Source organism: Diadema antillarum, unplaced genomic scaffold (assembly GCF_040938485.1).
Source record: "Diadema antillarum isolate AM-2024a unplaced genomic scaffold, OU_Dant_1.0 seq00000122_RagTag, whole genome shotgun sequence".
NCBI classification, from domain to species: domain Eukaryota; kingdom Metazoa; phylum Echinodermata; class Echinoidea; order Diadematoida; family Diadematidae; genus Diadema; species Diadema antillarum.
The window spans coordinates 862,134-888,958 of NW_027271202.1; the positions used below are offsets into that span (position 1 = coordinate 862,134).

General features: G+C 38.2%; 1 protein-coding gene across 1 annotated transcript in view; it reads right to left on the reverse strand.

The window, feature by feature from the left end:
* Window positions 1-1,031: 1,031 nt before the first annotated feature.
* The window catches only part of LOC139727187 (laminin subunit alpha-1-like), a 50,324-nt gene continuing 24,530 nt past the window's right edge, over window positions 1,032-26,825 (reverse strand). Inside the window, exons 20-36 of the mRNA XM_071638147.1 lie at window positions 26,371-26,493; window positions 22,774-22,899; window positions 21,610-21,826; window positions 20,840-21,000; window positions 20,164-20,320; window positions 19,087-19,283; window positions 15,604-15,697; window positions 14,523-14,666; window positions 13,895-13,927; window positions 13,085-13,189; window positions 10,753-10,904; window positions 8,175-8,807; window positions 5,517-5,797; window positions 4,536-4,677; window positions 3,699-3,875; window positions 1,998-2,160; window positions 1,032-1,396 (exon numbers count right to left, since the gene is read on the reverse strand). Coding sequence (XP_071494248.1) covers window positions 1,257-1,396; window positions 1,998-2,160; window positions 3,699-3,875; window positions 4,536-4,677; window positions 5,517-5,797; window positions 8,175-8,807; window positions 10,753-10,904; window positions 13,085-13,189; window positions 13,895-13,927; window positions 14,523-14,666; window positions 15,604-15,697; window positions 19,087-19,283; window positions 20,164-20,320; window positions 20,840-21,000; window positions 21,610-21,826; window positions 22,774-22,899; window positions 26,371-26,493 — 3,045 coding nt within the window. The 3' untranslated portion in view covers window positions 1,032-1,256. The remainder of the gene's footprint in view (window positions 1,397-1,997; window positions 2,161-3,698; window positions 3,876-4,535; window positions 4,678-5,516; window positions 5,798-8,174; window positions 8,808-10,752; window positions 10,905-13,084; window positions 13,190-13,894; window positions 13,928-14,522; window positions 14,667-15,603; window positions 15,698-19,086; window positions 19,284-20,163; window positions 20,321-20,839; window positions 21,001-21,609; window positions 21,827-22,773; window positions 22,900-26,370; window positions 26,494-26,825) is intronic.

A 26,825-nucleotide genomic window follows, 5' to 3' on the forward strand; every position in this document is an offset into this window, starting at 1 on the left:
TGTATATTGTGTTTTAGGCTGCTCCAAACATGATACTGCCTCTATCTATATGTACCATTATATATGAAATGGAATGTCTCTTTGCTACAGAAAATACGTTAAAACAAAGTACCATGTACATTTTACACATGAGTATCCTGGCAAAACATCATGACTACGAGGTCTTAAGGGATGGTACACTTTCAGTTAAGATGGAGCTTTAGATTTTGAACATTTTTTATAATGATTTTTGAGAAAATAAGACACATCTTATGAAATATGAAAGAGCATATAATTCCTGTAGAAATTCAGTTTATTTGGTGAAAATTGATTTTGCCCTGACTAAGATATCCACAACAAAGCGATCCTAATAAAATTTTCATCAAATAACCTTTGAATTCCTCGAGGCTTATATGCTTTTTAACATTCCATAAGTGGTTTCTAAGTATCTCATAAAAAGTTAAAAGCTGAATCCTCACCTGGGCCAATACTATATAATCCCTTTACACAGAATGAAAGTTACTTTAATTTGAACTACGTCACATGGCTAGCACGTCACATCAATCTTTACAAGGTGTAAGTCATCAATCAGCCCAGGAAGTTAACCCATTCCATACTGAATTCTGAAATCCCCATAGACTTGATACACAGGCTATCAGGTTCCTGTATGGAACAGGTTAAGATCTTCTGTTCTATAGCGGCAGGAAGATGGCTAAGGCATTCAGAGAAGTAACAGGAATTTCGACAAGTACATTGTGATTTCTATTGCCCACTGCCAAAAATGCCTTTAGTCTTTGGTAATGTTTTCACAAAGGTCCTGCTAAAATTGTTGCAGATCCACACACGGTTTGAAAAAAAAAAAATAATGCTACCTTTTCTAGCAGTAACAAGTTGGCACAGATAATAAGCAATCAAGTCCTTCCCATGCTACACTACAGGAACATTACAGGCACAATGAAAAACAGACAAAACACTTGCCATATAGTACATACAGTAGCTATGGACAGTCTGGACAACTGTACACAATACTGATACCTATACCTTCCCTCACAACAGAAAAACTGGCACACCTTATGCAACTCTATTCCTATTCAGCACGATTTCAACCAAAAAGAGAGGCACTAGAAATAATAACAATAATGAATGACAAATCAGAAGACAGTAGTTTTCAGCCATGTTTCAACCATGTTCAGCCAGTGACAGCCAGTCCCAAGCTAGGGATATGCTTGTAACAATGCATTATGAAAAATGGGTGATTACGATGACTCGTCTCTATTTCAGTTGTTGCACTGTATCTCCCCAGTCCCGATTCCCTGCAGATTGTCCAGGACTGCATCAAGGCTAGCCTCCATTTGGTCCAGGACCCGCTTCATATTGTCCATTTCTGACCGCTGGTCAGTGTATTCTCTGATCAAGGCTGCAACAGTAAAGAAGATTTCAACAAAGGATGAGTTTAAGGCTGGTGGAAATGTTTTGTGGCAAACCTGCCAGTCTTCTGCTGAGGTTACTCAACAAAATGATATCTTTCATGAATATTGGTGCATAAATTACATGAGTACAAAAACCAAATGGCACATGCAAAACAAGACTCGATAACTTGAAGTAACATCGGGCATTTTTTTAAAATGGCTGAGATATCCAAAAACAAAGAGGTCCTCATAACAGGTGGGACCCACATTTTATTAGGACCACTTTCTTTTACTCAGCCATATCATTACCAATTTTCATCAAATAAACTTTTAATTCCTCTTGTAATTGCATGCTCTTTAATATCTCATATGTGGTTTCTAGTTATCTCATGAAATCAAAAGCTGACTACCCTGTCTCAATAAAAACTACACAATCCCTTTAAAACTTAACACTGTTTGTGTTTACCAGAGTGTGGCAAGGCTTGCTAAACTATAACACATATCTTTGAGGCTGTTGATGCACAACAAACTTGCACAAAAACATGTTTCAGTTTATCAGCTCATGAATGTTAATGTGTTTTCTAAGGTGCAGAAACAGCAAACACATACCATCTAGAGTGGCCATGTCTGCTACAGTCAGCACATCACTGTTGAGGGTCGCAGCATCTGATCTGACGTCACTAATGCTTTCAAGGTTTTCACTGGAATCATCCATTGCCATGGTAACATCTGCTGATAGACTGATTGCTTCAGCTTGAACAGATACTAGCTCCTACAAAACAAAAACCAAAACCAAAACAAATATAAATGTGAGATTGTGACATATTTCTAAGACACCATTTGTTATCAAGGCAAACCATGCATATTATAAGATCTCAAACTTCCAGTGATTATTAGTGTCTGTCCACTTCTCATTTAAGCTAAACAAAATTTATTCATATATCTATAATTTTAAGTTCCCATTTAACAAAGTTACATGACAAACAGTTTCTTTGTCATTTAATTAAAAAAAAGTATGCCATATATATCATATTATCTCATTCATTATTCTCTCTTAATCTCACCAAAATCAAGACATAACATAATCTTTCTGTGTGTGTGTGGTCTTTTTTTCTTATAAAAATATGTTATGACCACCCGTTTCGTAAGTTATCATAGACAGAGAAGCAACCAAAAGCGAAGCAAATCCATTGATAAGTACAGCACTATTAATTTCTTCTGGTTTTAAAATGGCCAACACTAACAGAGGAGGTTAAATACCATCATGACACAAGGAGAATATTGCTAAAAGCATTAAAAAAAGAATGAAAGTTTAATTGACAAGATGGCTGACAGAAATACTAAAATAAAGATGTTGAGGAGCAGTCACTGTAAGAACCAGTTGTTCAAGCATTGTGAGTTTAGAATAATGTGTTATCATAAATTCATCAAATTTTCAACCCGTTCATGAGGATGTGACATGCAAAAACAATAACAAAGCTGCAAAAAAGAGAGAAGAATCACTAAGCTTTGAATAGTTAGATATTTCTCCATCATGAACCACAATAAAACAAGATACGGAGTATTGCAAATCTGTCTCAACTAGTTAACAAATACAAGACTGACGTGTGACCGATTAAAAAAATTGGAAGTCCAATTTCTTCTCTCTTTTTGTGCAACTAAAGTGTGGGACAAATTCCTTGCAGGTGTATTGTTAATCCTCAGTTATTGAAATATTTTTCAGACTCAATATCTACTAGTGCAACTTGTAATCTTACTATGTCTGAATGGATATGTGATATGATGTCATTAGATATGTCTATATATGATATAAATTTATGACAATCACAACAAGTACCCAACAGCTTATTGCTTTTTATCATAGTTTCTACACTGGGTCCTTTAGGAAATATCTTTCTAAAGGCCCCATCACACTACAGCGAATGCCCAATGAATGCCAAGCGAAAGCCCAACGAATTCGAAAATGTGAAGACAGTTTGCATGTCTGACGTTCTTTGAATTCATTAGCTATTCGTAGAGATTCGTAGAGATTCGCAGAGATACACTGGAGATTTTGGACATGTTAAAAAAAAAATCGGCTCCAGCGTATCTCTGCGAATCCCAACGAATAACTAATGAATACAAAGAACATCAAGCATGTTACATACTATTCTAGTATTACCAATGGATGTGAACATATCTTCACATTTTCAAATTCATGGGACATTCGTTGGGCATTCGTTGGGCATTCGCTGTAGTGTGACGGAAGCCTTAATAGAGACAGTCTTTCAAAAACTTTTGATGTTATCATGCTCATTATAATGTACGTACCTCCTGTGTGACTTCTGTTCCTTGTCTTGCTCTGTCTGCACGTCGACTGGCATCCTCTGCTTGGGCCCTCTTGGCACTGAAACACTCCTGACCCTCGATAGCACTCTGCTGAAGGTCGGCAACGAGGGCAGATGTCACTTCTGCTTCATTCAGTCTGGAGGTGCTCAGCTCCTGTACCTAACCATGCAAACAGGAGAGAGGAATGGTGAGCAAATCTCTTCAGAATGCATTTTGGGACAGTCTGGCCAAATTTGTTTCAGCCAAAGTGACTGCACCATAGTTTTGTTTTGTTTTTGTATTATTGTTGTTATGTTGCAGGTGCCTAACAGCTGGGAAAAGAAAGTGAATTATTTGGGAGAACAGTGGCCTCCCTTTTAACCTGATTCGAAATGCATGCTAATAACTTACAAAAATTCCATTCTACTATACATTCTACCTGTTTTCAATTTATGTAGTGTGTATTATTCTACATGCATACATTTTGCCACCTCATACAAAACAAAGCTTGCAACAGTAACAATCAACAATCATACATATAATTCTTCTTTTGTTACTGTTAATGCTGATTTTGTTAATGTTATTGTGTTTTCTAATCTATTTGTAGGAGTAGCAAAGTGCGCTTAGAAACGTCAGTATGAAGCGCCAGATAAATGCAATTATCATTATTATTATTATTATTATAATTGGGGTTTAATTTTCCTTTCAAATTGAACAACAAAGCTACTGTAACTGAAACATAATGACTCATAGAATACATCTTGTAGCATGAGACACGGGAAAATATCAAATTTTCCAAGGTTATTATGTATGACACCACCCACACCTGTTGCCACTAACCTGATTGGTGATATCATTAATGTTGGTTACATTCCTCGCTGTTTCCTCAGATACCTCAGCCACTTCCTCTCGTATTCTTTCTGCCTCAGCAAGCTCATACTCGATGGTGTTCAGCTGAGACCTCACGGCATAGGCATCTTGCCTTGGTAGAGGGAAAAAAAAAAATATTTCAAAACAAAATTATCACCAAATATATCCTAAAGAGCATATCCTGTGAAGTATCTTGTAAGCATCATCCCAAATATACTCACTGTTCACATTGAACTCTGTATATTTCAGATTTTACAGTTAGGCTGTTGTACTGAACACAGGTTATAAAATCATATCCTTGATATTCAACAAGGTTTATACCTCATAAACATGTTATATACTTTTAAAAAATGACTTACTTAACCAAGGTTGTGTATTTATTTGTTTGTTCTGAGAAAAGGTTGTCCCTGTGCATCCGGCGATGTGTGTTCTCAAGACTGAATGACAAGGATCTTTATGAGGAAAACAGTTAACTACTTTCACAAGTTTCATTTTTTCATAATGACATTTATTATGTATATCCATATATTCCTTGGCTGAATTTCTTTCAACCCAGTTACATGTTCTTTTCCAGAACTATGTCATTTCAGTAATAAAGAATGATTCAACAAAAACAGGATGCTTCTCCATCAGATCCTTGAATATACACTATTATATATCCAATGCTGAGGATAAATCTTGATGTAGATCCTGTTTTAAGATGTAGTAGTCCTGCCATTCTAATTCCGGATGTATGATATCTAAACGTTTACAGACTTGCTGCATAACAGGATTATATAAATGACCCTTGCTACAAAACTAGAACATTATAGAAGAGTCTGACCAACAGTAGAATTGAGAAATCCATATTTCTTTAAAATCTTCTTTTAATGAAATTATTCTGCATTTGTTAACATCATTTTGCAACTTCCAAAAAAAAAATGTTTCAGATATGAGATTCCATCTTCTTACAAGGCTTGCTTGGACGCATTTAAAATATCCTCTGCTGAAGAAAGTGATGCTGAGGCGTTTGCTAGCAGAGGAGAGATGGTGGAATCCGACAGACTTGTCTGGTTGATTTGCTCCACAAGGGTCTCCATCTCAGACGGTGACTGAACCTGCATCACCTGCGTGGCGATGGCGGCCTGCAGCGCCTCTTCGCTGTCCGTCTCGGCAGCGTCGAGTTGGGCAAGGGCTAATAGCGTGTCAATGTAGGCACTGGTGATGTTCTCCCGAGCACCCATGGCAAGTTCCTGGCAGAGGATAGATCAATAGAGCATTGGTACCCAAGTGATCCCACAGAAGCAGACTAAGACTTTTGCATCATCTTTCTCACTGAATACCTCTAAAGTCAAAAGGGGCCTGAGCTTTTGATCCTTGCAAGATCTTCACCAGAGGAAAACTATTTGCCTCTGATGAAGATTATGCAAGGATCAAAAGCTCAGGCCGCTTTTGATTCCCTTTTGATTCTACTGGCTTACTGCTATCGAATACTGTATACGCCATACATTTTGCGAGTCTAAATTTTCGTGAATTGAGAATTCCTGACGATTTTGCGAGTGGTTAAATTCGTGATTGTGGAGTCCAGTACTGAACAAAAAAAGTGTACACGCGTACGTCATATTCACATCGGGGATCAAAGTCAATATTTTCATGTGTCTTTAATTTAGCGAATAGCACCTGACTCGCAAAATTCGCGAAAATAAAAACCTCGCAAAATATTCGGCGTATACAGTAACAGTTTTGAGGGGCTTTTTTCTGCACCTAATAATACTCTGATACACCATAGCATACTTGTGGTAGTATAATCAGTGTTGGATGTACAGTGCAACCTCTCTTATCTGGAAATGCCAGGACCGGCGCTCATCCAGATAAGGGATTTGGTCGGATTTGGAGACTCAATGTTTAATACACGCAGTTGCCTAACCAATGGTAGCTACATGTAACCTATTGCAGGTAGCATACACTGAAATTTTTCTTTATCTTTCTTTGCTATCTGTGCAAAATTTTAGTAAATGTTGGAATGCATGTTATTTAGATGAAAATTGAATGTGAATGTATGTTAATTATGTTGGGAATAATATGCATTTCATGTAAGTTAGTGTACGTGTTTGGTTGAGTTTGAAATCCCCATTTTCCAAGTAATTGAATAGATTGAATAAGACAAATCTCGGCGAGATCGCATCCTAATAATACATAATATAAGGGAAGCCGGATATCAAAGAGAGGTCGTACTGTAATAATGTCATGTACGAATACTGAGATAATGTTTTTCAAATGTCCTGTATTTTGTGGAGAATAAGGATGGTTCTTAGTGTGCACATAAAAAAATGAGAAAAGAAGCTGAAAATCCTGGGCATCCATCAATTTCCACCCATATTCTGATTTCTCACTGCATAATAAAGTTAACGTTGAGTAACAGTCAAACATCCTAATATACTGTACAAACAAGTGATGGCCATGCTGATTAATGTGGCAATCTATTGTGGAGTTATGTGAACATATGCTTAAAATGGCAAAGTTTGATAAAGATCCTTAAAATAAAATCTGGATCTAGACGGTGATCCGAATCACTACCATGATTTAATAATCTGTTCCATGTGTCATTATCAACTTTTCCCAGAAATTTCCTCTAAATCGGTTCATAACTTTCTAATTTTGAAAACAGGCAAACAAACCAACGTCAGTAAAAAACACAACCTCCTTGGCCTACTCCAATTAAGCGGTAGGGCCTGGACGTGACTGCCTAAATTTAGTGGAGGCATTCAAGGAGAGTTAGAGGAATAATAATTATCACTTCGTGGCAGAGGCATAAAAATATGGAAATGACATTTCTCCGAGGATACAGGCCACAAAATCACCATTTTTCACAAAGCATTATGTGGATCATACATTCTTTCAGTCAGTTTGAAATGTCAATGCAAATTTTAAGGTTTTGGAAAGTTCTTGGACAAAATCATACCATGGAGAGGTCTATTAACAACCTTTGGCAGAAATACCTTCTATCACCCTCAAAATGGCAATTTCATACGTGTACAGTGACACCTTGGCATTTGCACATGATCTGGAATTCTCTCAGCCCCACTTATAGGGCTCTTGGTTGAACTTTACCACACTCGGTCACGACCTACCCTCCCTCACGTTACAGGGTTTTGCAACAGCCTGGCACATGATCAAATCATAGTATGAAGGGCGCCCTCAATCTATACCAGAGGGACAGCATTCAGCTCATAGCCACTATATCTGATTGGTAGACATTTAAAAGTTTACAGACAATTATGAATTCTACCAAAGACAAACCAGAAAACTTTCCAGAATTTGTTTTCCTTCTGTATTATCACCTACATGTAACTCAAGAAGTGTCCTTGCACATTGCAGCACAATATGCTATTTACTCATCATTAAAAAAAAGTGGAAAAGTTATCAAACAAGATCTTTGACACAGTGTCAAAAATTTGAAGGTGGAAAAATACTGATTGCTGCGTAAAAGGTTTACTCTGTAATCGTGCACACTTGAATGTAGAATCTTTGAGGCAGACCCAAACCAATGCACTAAACTTCCCTCTAGTTTAATTCTATGTGTGCAACCAACACTTTGATGACAACCAAAACACATTGAGTGAGTGATACCTGGTAGGTTAGCACAGCTGTCGTCGCCATCATTGTAGCCACTGCAGCTTGCGATGCGTTAAACCTGGCCACTTCGCTCCTGTAAACGTTCCCCTGGGTAACCTGGCGCCCATCTTGGGCCCTTTGGAGAGCCTCCGTAGCCGTATCATTGGCTGTCCCCACCAGCTCCTGAGAGGCTGAGGCATTAAGCTGGGTGAACTCCAGTGGGTACTCCTCCTGTAAGGATGCAATCAGCTGCAGGCGCTGTTGATTCTCCTCCACCTCTCCTACCCTACTGGGCGTGGCCAGGATGCCTTCCACTGTTCCTCGCTGGGAGGCGGCATCCTCCACATCCCGAACCAGGTCATTGACCTCTACAAGGAGCCGCTGGGCCTGGGCCTGAAGTGCTTGCGTTTCCCCGTAGATCCTTTGAACGGCAGTCCACTCCGTAAAACCATCTGCTGCGACGCCCTCTATTGTGTTCAGTACTGCCGACAGCTCCTGGTTGAGACGATCTGAAGTTCGCATCACGCCTGGCTCCACCTCCACAGATCCAGCAAACTCGGCAGTTGCAGCTAGCAGGGCTGTGATGTTTCTTTCTAAAGCAGACAAGTGATCTAGCTGAGCTGTCTGGTTCTCAAGGAGAAGTGATATCTGCACAAAATATAATATGTCATGAATAAAGAGTGATTACAGAGTTGAACAGGCTTACAAGTGTCATTACTGACTTTTGATTGAACTGAGTAGTTTAATAAACTAGATGCTTCAAATTCCATGATGACATTGGTCTAAATCTTCAAGCCTAAACAAATTCAGCAAAACTCTTATCATCCTTGTGTGAATGATTGTGATACTTCTTAACCCTAACTAGGCCGGGCTATGCAGGTAGATGATAGAGTGGGGGGGCTTCCCAGGCCCCCCCCCCCCCAAGATCTCGGCCGTCGACCATGCGATTGCAACGAAAATTGGCACACTCATTGCCTATGATGTAATCTAAAGTACCATGAACTTAATTTTTCAAAAAAAAATTATCATTTATGCTAAATCATGCTAATTTATGCATAATGATGCATGAAATCAGACAATTTGGTATAAGTCACTAAGTAAGCCTCAAAACAGGCACATTTTTTGTGTAAATATTCTTTTTAGTGTCCTTAGCAAATGTAAGAGAAAAAATTGTGCCATCAGAAAAATTTCTTAAGTATTTTATTGCTTTTTAAAAATTTCTTATATATTTCTTTGTTTTTTACTTTATGTTTTTCATTGTTTTTTCGATGAAATTTGTCCTCGACATTGTTCCGAACAAGAAAATATGTTATTAGTTGATTTTAATCAATAAACCCCCAAATAATCATGCTTTTATGAAATTTGCCTGTAAGCACAGTTTGCATTGAAATAGTACACAAATTTACGTTTTTGAGCAATTTTTGGTCTGACATGCATGTACATATTTATGCGCAACTTCGGAACCACGCGCACGGGCATCACAACTTTGGTGTCAAAAGATGCGGGAGACTCGAAAGAAAAAAGTCATGAAACATCACGGCGATAGCTTTTCGCGATAGCGATACATCGCGCGGAATGTCGGGTGGGGGGGGGCCTCGGAGGCCCCCCCCCCCCAGCCTAGTAAGGGTTAAACTCAAATCACTTCTCTTAGATGTGAAGCAACAAAGCTTATTAATACCAATTCTCATTATGGTTGACTCATATGGAAGACCTCGGCAAAACAGAGCATGTACCCACACAAACAAGAGCCACATCTTACTCGAATAACAACCTCGTGTTACTGTTAAATACATGATGAGAGTACAACATGTACTGCAGAACCCGAAGTTTGATAAGGTGATATTATCCCAAATATGATGTAGCTCATATTGCAATGTAATGTCATTTATAAACACATCTGCCTGTTACATAATTCATTTTACAAGCTCCTTAATATGCCAGAGGCTTTTTCAAACATGTTCCCTCAACTGTGCTCTGTCATTTTCAAATTGATGTCACTGGAACTAATAACAGGAAAAGAATGGAAAACTATGCATCAATTAAAAGAGAAAACCATGGTCTTTATTCAAGATGTATTGGGTGATGAATGTGAAATAACAACATAGACACATATGAACTAGATTCTACACATTTATTACTATAACCATATCACTTATACCAAAGAAAGCATTTTTATGAAAAATATGAATAGTCTTTATATGGAAAGACAACCATCAATTTTGAAATCTTCATGATGAAGACTGGTAGGTACTGTGATCTAAACCATACACCTATGGATAGGATTACAGTGCAGTACATACATGCACTGCATTGTTTTATCTCACATGCATATTTGTAGACCTGTATTCTGTTAGCTGTTGTAGACTTTAAAGTGAATGGCATAATCCAAATAGTGAAAGGAGGCAAGGCAAGGGACCGTGGGATGTTGTGTCAAAGTTCTATAGAATGATGACGTCGTTGTCTCAGTTATTTCTGCTACAATTTCTCCAGTTTCTTAGTATTTGTGTGTGAACTACGGGATATCACACAGATCAGTAGATAAGGATTAAAGCTGTGTCATACATACACATCAAGTTATCGACCTTTAACTCACCATCACAAATGCACTTTGAATGTTTTGAAGCCTCTCAGCCTCAAGGTTCCCTTCTGCAATGACTTGATCTGCATAGGTGAGGTTCCCCCGGAGAGAAGTGAGCAATCCCCCAACCTCCTCATCGGTCAGGTTGCCATAGTTACCAAGAAGTTCTGACATGGGGTGAGAGTATAGACAGAGAGTGAGAGAAAGATGGCAGTCTAAGGATAATAAAACTCACAAGATTTCAAAACACATTGGCACACCCTCCCTGTCTGGTTAGTACCCTTGGGCCAAATGCATAAAACTAAAAATTGCTCGTAAGCAATTGCTTCAAGCAAAAGCACAAGCTCGTTTAGCAAAAGGTCTAGCTCAAGTAGTTGCTTAAATCCATATGCATAACCTTTTGCTTGTCCCGCACAAGCAACTGCTTGCATTTTCAACAAAAGGGACGTCACGCCTGTGCGAACACAAGAACAAAGGCGCAAGCGGGTGTGACAGCATGTATTTGAAAGGGCGTGTGTGTACGGAAACATTTCCTGACATAGCAAAAGAGCTATGAAATGACACTCATAAATGCACATACAGATGCACACACACATCTATACACACACATACTGGCTGATTCCCATCACTGCTTATAGTAGCCTGGATTTGCCAGGTCACACGTGGAGAGATGTCTCCTTGCTCTCCACAGATGTCAGAAATCCTACCTGTTTCTCATAACATTTTGCATGCTAACTACTGGACATTCCCGTTGCTGAAACACAAAAGTTTCTCACACTTCTCATTAAAAGAGGACTTCCTACGATTTATACCACTCCTGCTCAAGTTTGGTCTTTCTTTTATGAATATGATAATGATACTTAAAAGTGAACGTCCCAGTTAAGCAAAAGCTCACATTCGTTTTACAGAGCTTGGAAAATCGTAAGCAATTTCTCACAGGAACAAGCAAAAGGTTCGTTTTATGCATATGTTTTTAAGCAAATGCTTGGTCTCTAAGCAATTGCTTGCGGGCAGCAAGCAAAAGCTTTTGCTTGCAATCAAATGCTTATTTTTATGCATACGGATTCCAGCAAAAGGCTAGCACATTCGAAGCAATTACTAGTGTTTATGCATTCGGCCCTTTGTCTAGACGTTGTATGGCTTCTCTTACTCTCTGCTACGCTGATGACATTAACAGAGACAGGAAGGAAAAAAATGAGACCTAACAGCTGAAAAAAGAATGGTTTTCCTCATAAAAAACATGAAAACAAAAAAAAATATCCAGTGTTCTCCATTATTATGAATTTATCACCACTGAATGTGATTTCCATGAATTTGGTATGACTTCCACCATCACTCCAGTATTCTCGATTTTGCAGTGGAATGTCATTTTTTTTTTACTCAGTGATACAAATTTTTCAGAACGGTTCAGACAACTACAAGGACAGTGCCATAATGTGATACCATGCCCTCCTTTAGTACACTCACTGTGTGTGCATGATTACGAAGAAGCATGTAATGCTGGAAGGAGAGTTTGTGATAAACGTTACATCGGGCATCAAGCATCATGTCTTGCACACAGCATAATATGCACTAAATGTTCTCTACATTTCTGCAACAAGGGGTGAAATGTCAAATGGCTAGTAAAAAACCTGCTCATCAAAGTAAAAAATATCTCATAGGTCTTAATTCACAACAACTTCTTGATCTTTGAAAGAAGAAGTTTGCATGGTGGTGTACATAACATATGCTGGGTTTGCGATTCACCATGTGCGAGTCCTGAAAAGGACTGTTGGAATGAGAGGAGATATGAGATGATAGGAGAGGAAAAAGCGAGAAAGGAAAGTTTGCGGGAGTATTCTTTCTGGAGAGTGTGGTACTTCTTAAAAGAACTGTGAACCAGAGAAGAATATGGAGCAAGGAGAAGGACTCGATGTTCCAGACAGTCAACAATCAACAGTTGACTGTCCTTCCTCAGGAGACACTCCTGAGGACAGATAGTCAACAGTCCTAAACATCGAGTCCTTCTCCTTGCTCCACACTCTTCTCTGGTTCACAGTCCTTTTTAGGACTACCACACTCTCTAGAAAAAATACTCCCGCTCACTCTCCCTTCTCGCTTCTTTCTCTCCTATCATCTCATATCTCCTCTCATTCCAACAGTCCTTTCAGGACTCACACATTGTGAACCGCAAACCCAGCATATGTTCACAACTTCTTCATTCTAAAGAACAGTTTTGATTTAAAGAACAGTAATTTTTATTAAGCAAGGTAGACGATGGTAATGAAGTTACATTTAGTTAATTTCAATAACCAATGCAACCCCAATGCTATCGTCAAATATTCCATGTTCTGTCTGGAATACTTACGAAGAAGTTTCATCCGCTCCCCAACCAGCTGCTCTCCCAGTAACTCCAGCTCATTCCTCCAGTTTTGGAAGCATTCTGGACACGGCTCACAGTTTGGAAACCTCCCTGGATGGAGATCACGGGTATAGAGAACAGACAAGAGCGTCTCAGAATGGCTTAGATAAAGAACGATACCTCACTGCTTTACACTTAGAACATTTGATGGCAAAAGGAGTTAACTCCATTCTTGCTAAGTTGAGATATTTGTGATTACAGCTCTGCTAAAAAGTACACAGAATACTAAGAAAGTATGGGATGTTCTTAATTATAACTTCAAGAATACTCGTTATCATTTTACAAGTGAGGTGTTACAGGAAAGGTCATATTTTGCTCTATCTGATGATGGATTTCCTTTGAAATGTTTAAAAAAGGCATCTAGCCCATTTTGCGATCAAACTTTACATGTATTCATCCAACAGCAAACTTCTCTTAAATACTCTGAAACTTTGTCAACCCTACAGGATTATTCATTTGAAAGGACATTTATCTTGCACAAGTGGTTTTATTTCCAGAGCATATACCTTCATTCTTCTACTCTTTCACTCAAACTGAAAAATACTCTCACACAAACAAATCTCGTTTGCTATGAATATCATTACATATTTTGAAAAGAGACATAGAGAAGCTTCATTCAGAGCATGCTACTTTTGAGAAATAAAATGGGTGTGTGTGTGTGTGTGTGTATGATGTAAATGTTGGACAAACACACACTAACAACATGAACAAATCTGAAAATCAAAATGTAGCCATAAGTTTGGTCCAAAAACTTACCAACAAATATTTCTTCCACAACTTGCACAGTATCTGCAAAAACAGAATAACAAGACATAAATTTTACTGAATATCAACCTTCTACAGCATGTTGTTTCCAATGATACAAAATGAATAGGCATTTGCAACACTGCATGCTATCAGAAACATGGGATGTGCATTACTAGTAACCATCTATTCTTCTTGTTTTGAGAATGCATACAAATCCAAACACATCACTACGGCAAGACATTGAAGAATGAAAGTCTCAAACCTCAAATTCAAGAAATCTGCTTGTAGGCTATTATATGTTCCTGGTTTCCAGCCTGATGTTTACTTTATATGGCCCACAAACCTACTGATCTCTTGTTCAAGCATGCATTTTGCTTATAATGCCTGCTTTGAATATATATGGCTCACAGTTCTTGTACTGCAGTGATGTAAGAAATGTATGTCTTGAAATGATGAGTTATGATGTTCTGATTCTGTGTGAGTTTTGAAACCTTCAATTCATTTGGATGTAAGCATGACTATCTTTAACGCACTACTGGGCAACAACTAAATAACATCAAATGCAGCAAGTCCACATACTCCTTTTCAGAAGTAAACAGAGTCCTGCAAATTCCGAATGGATTTTGAATCCAGTTACCTTGTTCGAGTCGCCCACATTGGTCACATGTTCTTCCAGCTATTGTTGCCAATTTGCAACCACACTGTCCTGTGACTTGGTCACAGCTGCAAGAGCCGTTGCTGCATGTACTCAGTGTAGTGCCATTCATGTTACAATTGCATGCTGGGAGAAAGAAAAACTGAAATTTGGCATCATGTAAATCACTGTTGAGAAAAACATTTACACTAAATTTTTGCCATGTAGAGAAAATGAGCATCAAATCTCACCTATGTGTGGCAGTGAAGAACAAAAGTCACATGTGCAGATTGTCAAGGGGGCATTCAAACAGCATTTTGGTTTACAAGGCTGATTTTAGCTGGTGTTTCCAGACTCTAGCTTTATCAAACTTTGCAGTTTTTATGGATCAAAAAACTTTTGCAACAAATCAAACACTGGTGGAAAGCAGTGTAAAAAAAAGACTACCTGGTATGCCTTTGCAAAATGTAAGAGTGGACAGAAATGGTTCAATGAATTCAACTGACTACTGGGTAAAAAGAAAGAATTTTGATCTTAATGAATTGGGGAACATCTATCACTAAAAATATCCTGCCCAAGGTTACCTACAGTGCAGTTGACTGCACTCAGACAGCACTCTAGTACTTACTGTACAGCATGCTGTACGAGAAAAACTTGTAATTCATACACATAGGTAAGAAGGTTACTTTAAAAGACCAAAAATGAACCAAACACAGGTATGTCAAGGTACAATCCACTAGTATATGGTACTACTAATTCAAGGGCATGCATCAACTCTAGCCTAAAACCTTCTCAGGTTTCATGAACAGTGTTGCATATTGGGAAAAGTCAGGCTAGACACATCAGTGTACTGAAGACCAACAACAGGCCTTGCAGCATTGAGGAACTGAGGACAGCCACGGTAGATACACAAGTCTGGAGGTACTATCTATCAAATTAATCTGCAGATTACTTTACTGAGTGTTCATTGACACTTAGTGCACATACGTAATTCTAGGGTACTTTATAAAATACTGCCCATGGTAACTGCAAAGTAACTACAACTAGAGAGATACTCCCACTCCAAAGACTTGATATCACTTACCGATACATTCCTGGTCAACGGCATAGTATCCCATGATGCACTGGTCACACTGCTGTCCAATCACTCTGTCTTTGCATGAACACTGCCCAGTAATCTGTTTGGAATTGATTCAAAGAATTAACTCTTAGGGTGCGTTTGAGCACTCTAAAGTGAACCAAAGCGAACTGAACTAAAGCGTACCGTACCACGCCAGTTCTGGAGCGTTCGAGTGCTCTGTTGAGAAAGCATACCTCATGAGCTATTTTTAGAAGAGGTCACACATTTTGTAGCAAGAGGGTCATCAACTGGGGCGCGTTTGAACTACTTACAGCTGTCCCAAACAAAGAGAATGACGTCTTTGCATTGTGACTTACACGCATGATACGGGCATGCTTTACAGCAAACTTTTGGTACGCTTTTGGAGCACATCGGGAAATGGTCCTCTTTTGGCTCGGTACAGTACGGTACGGTACACTTTAGGAGTGTTCAAATGCTCCTCTGGCGCGGGTACGGTACGGTACAGTTCACCTTAGGAGACCGCTTGAATGCACCCTCAGCTTCCCAAAGTAGTAACTTACACCATGGAACACACAGTCACAAATCCTACTGAGTAGCAAATTTGTCTGACCTGTGAACTATTAACACCAAACTGGGCTGGCATGTGTTCCCACTGCGTCTGTAGCAGCTTATAAGCAGTAACGAGCTGACACTCATTCCTTTTCAAATATCATATTCATTTCAACGACTATTGTGAGTCTGTGTGCCTTTATGCGTGTGTGTGTGTGTGTGTGTGTATGTAAAAAATGGGTGACTATTCTGTTACTTTGTACAGCGGTATCAGCTTATATCATAGTATTTGTATTGTTTGAATGCTAATGAGTAAAGATTATTTTTTTACAGGGTGTGACTGTAAGTGTGTGTTTTATGTTTATTTAGTTTGCAGTATTTTTCAATGATGCTTGAATAGATAACATTTAAAACAAGGAAAAGTAGAAATTACGCGGTGCGTAATATATGTCCCCGCCGGAAGTAGCATTTTGTAGCAAAATGTACAATACAGCTCACAAATCAAGGTCAAAGGTCAAAGAAGTCAAAGGTCAAAATTCTGTGTAGAAAGTTTTGAAGCCCTCACCTGCTGCCATCACATAAAGCAAACGGAATCGAAATCGGGTTAGAAATGGCAAAGGAGTAGCATTTTGTAGCCATTGTACAATATAGGTCAAAAATCAAGGTCAAAGGTCAAAGAAGTCAAAGGTCAAAATTCTGTGTAAAAGTTTTGAAGCCCTCACCTAGTGCCATCACATAAAGCAAACGGAATCGAAATCGGGTTAGAAATGGCGAAGGAGTAGCATTTTGTAGCAAAATGTACGATACAGGTCAAAAATCAAGGTCAAAGGTCAAAGAAGTCAAAGGTCAAAATTCTGTGTAGAACTTTTGAAGCCCTCACCTAGTGCCATCACATAAAGCAAACGGAATCGAAATCGGGTTAGAAATGGCAAAGGAGTAGCATTTTGTAGCCATTGTACAATATAGGTCAAAAATCAAGGTCAAAGGTCAAAGAAGTCAAAGGTCAAAATTCTGTGTAAAAGTTTTGAAGCCCTCACCTAGTGCCATCACATAAAGCAAACGGAATCGAAATCGGGTTAGAAATGGCGAAGGAGTAGCATTTTGTAGCAAAATGTACGATACAGGTCAAAAATCAAGGTCAAAGGTCAAAGAAGTCAAAGGTCAAAATTCTGTGTAGAACTTTTGAAGCCCTTACCTAGTGCCATCACATAAAGCAAACAGAATCGAAATCGGGTTAGAAATGGTGAAGGAGTAGCATTTTGTAGCCAATGTACAATATAGGTCAAAAATCAAGGTCAAAGGTCAAAGAAGTCAAGGGTCAAAATTCTGTGTACAAATTTTGAAGCCCTCACCTAGTGCCATCACATAAAGCAAACGGAATCAAAATCGGGTTAGAAATGGTGAAGGAGTAGCATTTTGTAGCAAAATATACAATATAGGTCAAAGGTCAAGATCAAAGGTCACAACTGAAGTTCTGTGTAGAAGTTTCAAAGCTCCCACATAGTGCTATCATATACAGCAAACAGAATCAAAATTGGCTCATAAATGACAGAGAAGTAGCACATTGAAGATTTTGATCACACATGGACGCACGGACACACGGACGCACGGACGCACGGACGCAAGGACGCAAGGACACACGGACACACGGACGGACACACACACGGACACACACACGTACGGAGCCCGTTTCATAGTCCCCTGCTCGAACTTGTTCGGCGGGGACAATGAGAAATATGGTCTTTTGCCATCTTTGATAGAATAAGCAAATTCACATGGGATAATGTGGAGGAAGAGAGAAAATATATAGCTAGTGCAAGGGAGATATTGGATACACATCTTTTGAAATAAGTATTTGAAGTAGGAGTAGTGTATAGCAATGTAATTCTAAGACTAGAGAATTGATTCCTTCTTAAATTATTGTTAGTGAGTGAAGATGTTTAAAATATCAGGAGCTGGTACTCAATACAGTCAGTGTGATAGGCTGGCATATTCTATGATAGTATTGACTGGTGACCAAGTCTAAAAAATATCATGGCCACCTTCGCAAGAAAAAAAAAGAAGAAGTTCCATTTAACAAATAGCAGCAACAACTACAATAATCATGGACCAAAGTCTTGTAAATCTGTATCAGATACTGTATTTTGTAGGATTATATTCTTTCAGTCTTTTCTTTATCTCTCTTTATTTTAGCATCCTCCTTTTATTGAACTTTTCTGACTTGTTTCGTGCTGCCTTTTAAAACTTTTGGTCAAAATGTCTGTTTTTATGGGTTTTTGCTTCATTAACCTTTAAAATCTGAGGAGATGAAGCCCTACATTTAATGATGTATGTCACTTCTGCAGTGAAGGGTTTTTTAATGGACATGTTTGTTACCCTATAATCTATATTTTCTAGGAGCACCAAGAAGTTTCCCAACATGATCATTATCTTATTTTGTAAGGTTAAAAAAAAAGGGGGGGGGGAAAAGGACACGGGTATGATCTTTAACTAGAATACAATGAGAAATATATAAGTACTGCATGAATTTTCAGACAAAAAGTTTACTACAAAACAAAAGCTTAAATGATGCAATGCCGGGCTGAAGGATGTCGCATCAATATGGACATGATATCTAAGGCTGTGTTACAAACATTAAAATTGCAATTTCTTTCTATTGCATTCACTATCCTAAGATTCAGACGCTTTGTTTTGTTTCTAATGTCTTTTATTTATCATCAAGGCAGTTGTACAATTTGTGGTGCCCATTGTGATAATTCAGAAGGCATGTTCTCATATGAAATAGATGAATGGAGAAAACTTTGCCCAGCATTGCCAGATACCCATTTATCAGCTGGGACATCTTGGGTGAAATATCTCATTTCACAATTAATATCAGGACCTCCTATCAAGGGTCCACAGGTCAAACAGAAATTAACTCATGAGTTTATACTCTACCAGATCACACTGGGTTTGTCCGTCTTGTGTTCCAACCGGGTGACAGTTGCAGTCGGTGCACCCTGATCCACTAGCGAAGCCCCAGGAGTCAGGGGCACACTTCGTGCACTGCGCCCCCACGACATTGGGGTAGCAGTAACATATGCCAGCATCTTGGGTGCAGTTGCCATGGCCACCAGTCAGATTACAGGTGCACTCTGGAAGATTCAATCCAATCCAATTAAATCTTATTAAATCATCAATCATGCCTGTCTACTATCACCTTGCATCAGAATGCCAACCAAGAGCCACCACACAAGATTCTTTAGTTAATGTCAAATTCCAAGAGGAGAAATTTTCTACTTTAAGATGATATCTGACTCTCCACTTTAAAAATTAGCAACACATTTTTAGAGGATTAATATCAACATATCTCTCTCAAATTGGCAATTTTTCTGATTTTTTTTTTTTTCAAAGTGAATGAATTTTACCACTTCAATCTAATTTCTCTGTGATGAAGACATGCAGTAAGATTCAGGGTTGCCAATTTAAAGATGGCAAGACAATCCTTTTTGCAGCAAAATTACACCAGAACTTGATGGGTTAAAATATATCGACCAACTTCACATTTTGTGTTGGTGGTGAATGTGTGTGTGTGTTGGGGGGGGGGGGGGGGGGAGGAGGTTACCTTTCTCTTTACAGCAAGTCACCTAAAATATTGTTGCTGGGGCAATAAGACCTCGTATCTACAAAATGTCAAATGTTCAGGAGGGCAAAAAACATGGCAGCTAAAGCACTATAGGCCCTATCAATTGGGATAGCCTTTCATTTGACATGCCATGGTGGCCTCATGTTTGGGGTAAGACAGTTATGATTTGGACAGGACATCGCTTATCTGATTATCTGACCATTAACCCAAAGAGTTATTTTCCCCAAAATTTGAGATACAAGGTCTTGACACCAAAGCGACGATACGCTAATGTGTCTAACTACAGAGATATTCAGCTCTATACACAAGAGCAGAGCTCCCCACTGATACATCACAGAAAGCAAGGACGCTTTAGTAGACAAATGACCACCGTAGCTGATGCAACATACCTTGGCAGTTATCGATGCTACCCCAGTAGCCAAAGTCGCAGACCTCACACGTCCGCCCTGAAGTGTTCCCAGTACAGTTCAGACACTGGCCTGTCGTGCTGTCACATGTGTCAGGACTCAGGTTACAGAAACATGGCTGACACTCTCCCCCATTGTTCTATATCAGAAGAGAAATGTTTAGCATTTTAGAAGAACCTAGAAAAAGTTCCAGATATTAAAAGTTTTCACTATTTCAATATTTCAATACATACAGAATGTCACAATCATTTCTTTACTGTACAAACGGGAAGGAATTAACTTATGATCTCATCTTGTTTGCAAAAAAGCAATTGTGACAGACATCACTGGTCTGTTAGAGCAAGCATGTGAACCGTTCACTACTTAATTTTTTTTTTGTCTGATATCAAAAGATCCTTTGTTTCACAATAGGAGATTCAGGCTTCTACCAACCTTCAGTAATCAGCTGGCTAGCTTTTGTTCACTCCTGAGGACTTCTTTAGGCAACTAGATATTAGTAGAAGCCTGAATCTCCTATTGTATGATCTCCCAAATTGATGAAAGTTTTCTGCATCATCATTTGTTCGTTTGTTTTTTCTTTTCTTTCTTCGTTATACTATAGGCAGCTGGAACATAGAAAGGAATCCTATTTCACCACCCTGAATGACTGAAACCTTACATCAATATCTGTTGGTACTCCATAGTAGCCTTCCACACAGAATTCGCAGTTCTCTCCACCATGCCCCTCCCTACAGTCAATGCACACTCCATTATCATCACAGGTAGCAGCGAAAGAGTTGGTGCCTGGTACACCAGGACACTGGCATGGCTGGCAATCATCTGTGTGTGGGTGAAAATATAAAGTGGATGCAAAGTATTCCTCTCGCATTAAAGAAACATGTTTTTTGGGTTGGTTAAATACCGTATAGCTACTTCAATCTGTATTTTCTTGGCCTTTATCAGCTGTAAGCATAGATGTATCGAATCTGGATGACAATTAGTAGGAATTACACAATTGACTAAATCCTTATCAATTCACAATCTGGTCTTCATGGTAAACTATTGCATTTTTACACACTTTGCATCATCTAATTGATCATATAAGCATTGATATAAGTATTAGGGATATGCGCATGGAACGAATGGGGGTATAATGGCAAAGACACTATTCAGCACTGCTGTAGGTACCGTGTATTTCTACTAAGACACTTGGGACAATAATTGTCCATGAAGTTAGGAGTAACAGCTACACAAAAAGTCTCTTTACACTGTCAAAGCCAAAGTAGGCATGCAGAGTAGAAGTCTCCTGCAGTTATTATTTGATGCAATTTGAGCCAGAGAAATATAGCAATATGTTTGTATGTACATCATTGTACTTGTAAATTTTTTTTCTGCATAGCAGATCATGCATAGTTATGGATGAAAAGATCGATAAATAAAATGTCTAACCTGATGTCCCAATTGTTGCATTGCCATAGTAACCATCTTGACACATCTGACAGAAGTCCCCAGCCGTGTTGTCCCCACACTGACTGCACACGCCTGTCTCCACGTCACATGGGAGGGCGCTGTGACCATTGCAGTCACAAGGAATACAGTCTGTGAAGGAGTCGCCTCCAATCGTAGCACGGCGATATCCAGGAGCACAGCTTTCACAAAACTGGCCCTAGTAGCAAAAGATATTCCAGAGAAAAATGTAATCTTGCTTGTGCCTACAACGAGTAGCCCTCATATTACAAGCATTGTCTTTTCAGTAGGGCACTGCATTTTTCGTACTTTCCATACTTGTTTTCCTCTGTGATTTATTACAATGTTTCATTATTACAATGATGTCTTACAATGTTTCACTATTGTTGTACACTCTGCTCCTTTCACAATGTAACGTTCATATTATTCTTTTGTCACAAAACAAAGAGTGAAGTATATCTTATGTTCTGTCAAAAGATGAAAATAAATTTGAATTGAACTGAATTGTTACTTTCTCTTTTATAAACAGACAAATACATGTATATCAATCCTACATGACTGTTTGAAGGCATTGTCCTCATTATTGAGGGACTAGAATGGCCTACGCCAATGACTAGATGAACAGGAAATGTGAACAAATACAAACTACAATTATTTTTCAGTATTAGGATTTCCTCATACAATTGATGTCTCGTCCACATTATACAATTGTGACATAGGTGTACAGATTAATCTGCACAATATTTGTTTTCCCACACGAAGTAAGAATGTAATGAGGTTACGTTGGTATAGCTGGCAAATGAAAATTTCTTCCAAATCACTGCATTCAATGATGATTGATAATATCACCAAGTTTCATACACTACATAACCTTCAATAACATACAGTTTATGGTCTTCCACAGAAACAATGTGTTATATAAAAGCCTTTCCAGAGTCGAGCTAAAAATGCCTACTTTTGTTCCATAGATATTACATGGCCCTGGAAAATTTCGGAGGTCATGTTCAGTGTCTATAGAGGATCTCCAGGCTTGATCTCCACAGTGATAGGAAACATGATTAATGAAATGAAGATAAAGGTTAGTCAATGCCATATATAATAGCAGATATTACTACTGTATGAATTCAGTATCATTCCCAGACTCACTGTGTATTCTGGTGGGCATGAACAATTTTCAACAAAGTCAGCACGGATGTTATTGGATGAAGCATTGGCAACCATGGTGGCTTCAAAGAGAACAGCGTCATGGAAGTATACTGACTGACTAGGAAGCTGTGAGCAAAACAAAAAGAGCAAAATCAGAACACAATGATGAGCACTGCTATGAAAAGGTCAGACATAGTTTTGGTATGCATGCAGAAATAGTCCATTTTTTCCTCCATATGGATGCATATGGGCATACAAAATATGTGAAAATATGCTGAGGTTACATGTCTTCACTTCGACATGAAAAAAGTGAGGTACGAGCCAAAAAAAGAAAGAGAGGGAAAAAAAAGGTATAGTACTGCCATAATCGAGCATATCTGATCATGGTGGATACATACAATTGTAAATGCGCCCTGGTCTGACAGTCAAAAACCAGTTACTTTTTTTCCAGAAATGGACCAGTAAAAATTGGACACACTGGATACTTACTGGTCTGACGAGCAGATCGGACCAGAAGAAAACATTGGTTAGGGTGCAGCCCTGCATAAACTAATCATGAATTGGGCAAAAGCAGTATCCATCTATCTTCCATGCAAGAGTGAATAGCATACAGCCAGTTGGGTCCTAGTGCTGCTAGAGGTAAAGGCACTATAGATCATCACGTAACATTCTAACTACGCACAACAGAATGGGAAGTCTGCTAGATCATTTCTATTTAAGGATGAAAACTGTTTACTACAAATGAAACTTAATACACTTTTAATCTTATACTCCATAACAACTCATTATTCTGGCAAATTATGTCAGGCAGACAAGTACCCTGGTAGACCATTTCTATGTATTGCAAGCATATTCCAAATGATGGACAATAGATTTTGAGTCCTTCTGCAAATTTTATTTACCTAAAACATGGGAACAAATGAGCAAGCAATGTACAAAGGGAAGGAATGGAGTGCAAATACAGAACTGTTCATCTTGGTGTCATAGCCATTCATTGAGCTTGGAAAAAATGACTACACAGTAGACACTGAGTGCTATTGTTGCATTTTAAGATTCATATGTATACACACTCAGCTCTGCTTTTGCTGTTAATTCTATTGTTGCAGTCTATCACTGGTGTCACGTGGCCTGGCCAGTTCTATAGACCTATTCTAATTAGTATTTGCCTGTCCAGACACGTGATTTCTGTTTTTTCTTCTAAATCCAAATTTCAAATGCCATAATAAGGAAGATTACTTGAAGTACCAATATGGTAACTACATGTATTCAATATCTGTGCATCCTTCCATCACAAAAGTAACAAAAGATGCCAAATAGGATGTTGCAAATGAACAAAAAAAAAGAAGAAAAAAAAAAGAAAGACAGAAATCTTGTGTCCTAAAACTTTATGGCTTCATGACGAAAGTAGCGATGTCTTCTCAAGATATGTTTTCCCTGGAGGTATTTATCTGTAGAAGCCATATCAGTTAGAGGAGCTAAAAATATTCCAAATGACCAAAAATTATTTCTATCACGGTGACCTATTCCAGCCTTTCCCAGGTATGTCTTTCTAGATTTCCATAAAAATACAACGGTAAGTTATTTGTGGTTTCCTTTTATCTTGGTGAGATGTTTGTGACTGTGCACCTCAAAACGAACATAAAGTCGCACACACTGATTTTGCGTGAGGACTGAAAATAAGTGAAATGGGTCAACCTAGCCGAACTTGACTTTTTCATATTTTCTGAAAGAGCGGGTCTTCTTTTACATTATGCTAAAATTTGGTATCATAAAACGGGCAGAAAAGTGTTTTTTTAGCAGTTTATCTCAAACAAATTTGGTAGAATAGTGTGATAAGGTGTGTCTTTAGAATCCCTTTTTCATTTCTGAAAAACCTTGTCAACACTCTTCACTTTCAACTCTAATAACTTTTGAAAGGATAGTGCTACTGCTTTGAAAGTTGGCATTAATTATGGACAGACTGCGTTAATGAGGCATGATTAATTTCAGTTTAATCTGATAATTCCTTCATTGTTGTTACTCTGGTGGTTTACTTCCTGTTTTTTGTCCCATTCATCGCACAGCCAGCACGGTTTGGTAAAGATTAAGCGCTTGAATAGACACTGTATTTCAGAGCCTCTTTTCTCAGTTCACACTTTCCCTGAGTTTGTGCTTTCTTTCCAATATTTAGATAGGTTAGGAGAATCCATATGATTTGAGTTATACATCATTGTAAAGCTTAAAGTCTGCTCTTTCAGAATATGGTCTTAACTAAAAATTCATGTCTGGCGACTTTTTGTTTGTTTTGAGGTGCAAGGTCACATTTTATATTCACCCAATTACTTTCCAAAGATCTGGTTATAAAAAGCTCAAATTCTATAAAATTAGATGTATATTGACTATTTTCATGGAAGCCTTACATTCTGCAAGCAATAATCATGATAACAAAAAAAGAAATATGAAAAAAAAAAAATCCAGTACAAGTATATCACTTGAAAGGGTTGAACTCTCCTTTATAGTTCGTTGTGTCACTGAAGAAAAGATATCATAAATACTTGCCATTTGAGATCACACACACCAAAACAAGACTTCAAAACCCTTAACATAAAACTTTAGTATACATACCTATATTTACTGTGACTAAAATGCGTGGCAAAACTTATCAAACTTGTATTACCTCCAGGTGAGTGAAAACCAAAGTTGGGCAAATGATTTGGAACAATGAGAAAAAAGTACTGAAGCCACCTTTTTTTACACTTTTTCCTCCTACAAACCCACAAGCAGGAAATAATACAAACACTGTTTTAAGAAAATCAGCATTTTGATGTTTAAATGCAGGCAAGCCCGTGTCAATTTACAAGGGAAATTTTTCATAAAAACACATCAATGAGTACATTTCAAGATGCTATTTGTTTTTTCTTTGATACATTGTTTTGAAATTTTGAAGAAAGTAGTAAGATATCAGACTCTTGACTACTTCACCATGTCATCTGATTTCTTGATTTTAAGTCACAGATAACCATTCTTTTTAGCAGATATTTCAACTTTTCGGTCTATGACTTCACCACGGCAAAATGGTAACATGTCACATTCTATTACATTCACCTACATAATTATATTTTGATCAAAGAGGTTTAACAATTTGGATCTTTGCTATCAATTCTGGACGGCCCATCACAGCATATCAGAAATGGTATCGTGGTAAAAATCATATTGAAGTTAACGAATTGACATAATACTTTAAATGTGGATATTTTTACCCAAGTAATTTTTCGCACTCCGCCGGGTTAGATTAGTTTTGCCTGTTTTTGATTACGCAGTACAGTATCAAGACATCAATTACAGAAACATATGGCATACAAAAATATTAGCATGCTTTCATTTTCATGCTAGTTTCTGGTTGCGTGAAATGCGCAATAATTTCAACACCGTGAAAATTTCCACTTTTACAGTACCCATAATCGACATGCTAACTTGAATATCAGGAAAATATACATTTGCTCAAATAAAAAAATATCATGTCGGAATAAAAAAAACACACTGAATATCAAACAAAGGAATGTTTGCAGCTCTGCCAACATGACTGAAACAATTTCGTTTTTAACTGGACAGTCTTACCGTGGAGTACTTGGCCCTGATTTGAATCTCGGCTATGTCTGCTAAGATGCGCACCACCTGTGCCATGGCGGGTCTAGGTCCTGACACACTGCCAAGGTTCCAATAATTCTCATGAAGTTTAATCTGTAAGAACAATATATAAATGAAAAAAGAATGACATAACTAAGCACATATGATATGATAGGTGGGCTAACTGATATAGGAATATTTTTGAAAAAAAAAATATGTTGGTCATAATTACATATGCAAATTATGCAAAGTGACACGGTCATCCTCTCACAGCTCTTCCATTAGTTATCCAATCAAAAATAAAAGAAATGTTCAGACCTTTGTTTGGGTTAATCAGTTTTAAGGTTACAGGAAGTATAACCCCTTCCCCCCCCCCCCCCCCCCCCCCAAAAAAAAGGGAAAATAATCACCACATCACAACTCTTCCTTTAGCATATAGAAATTAA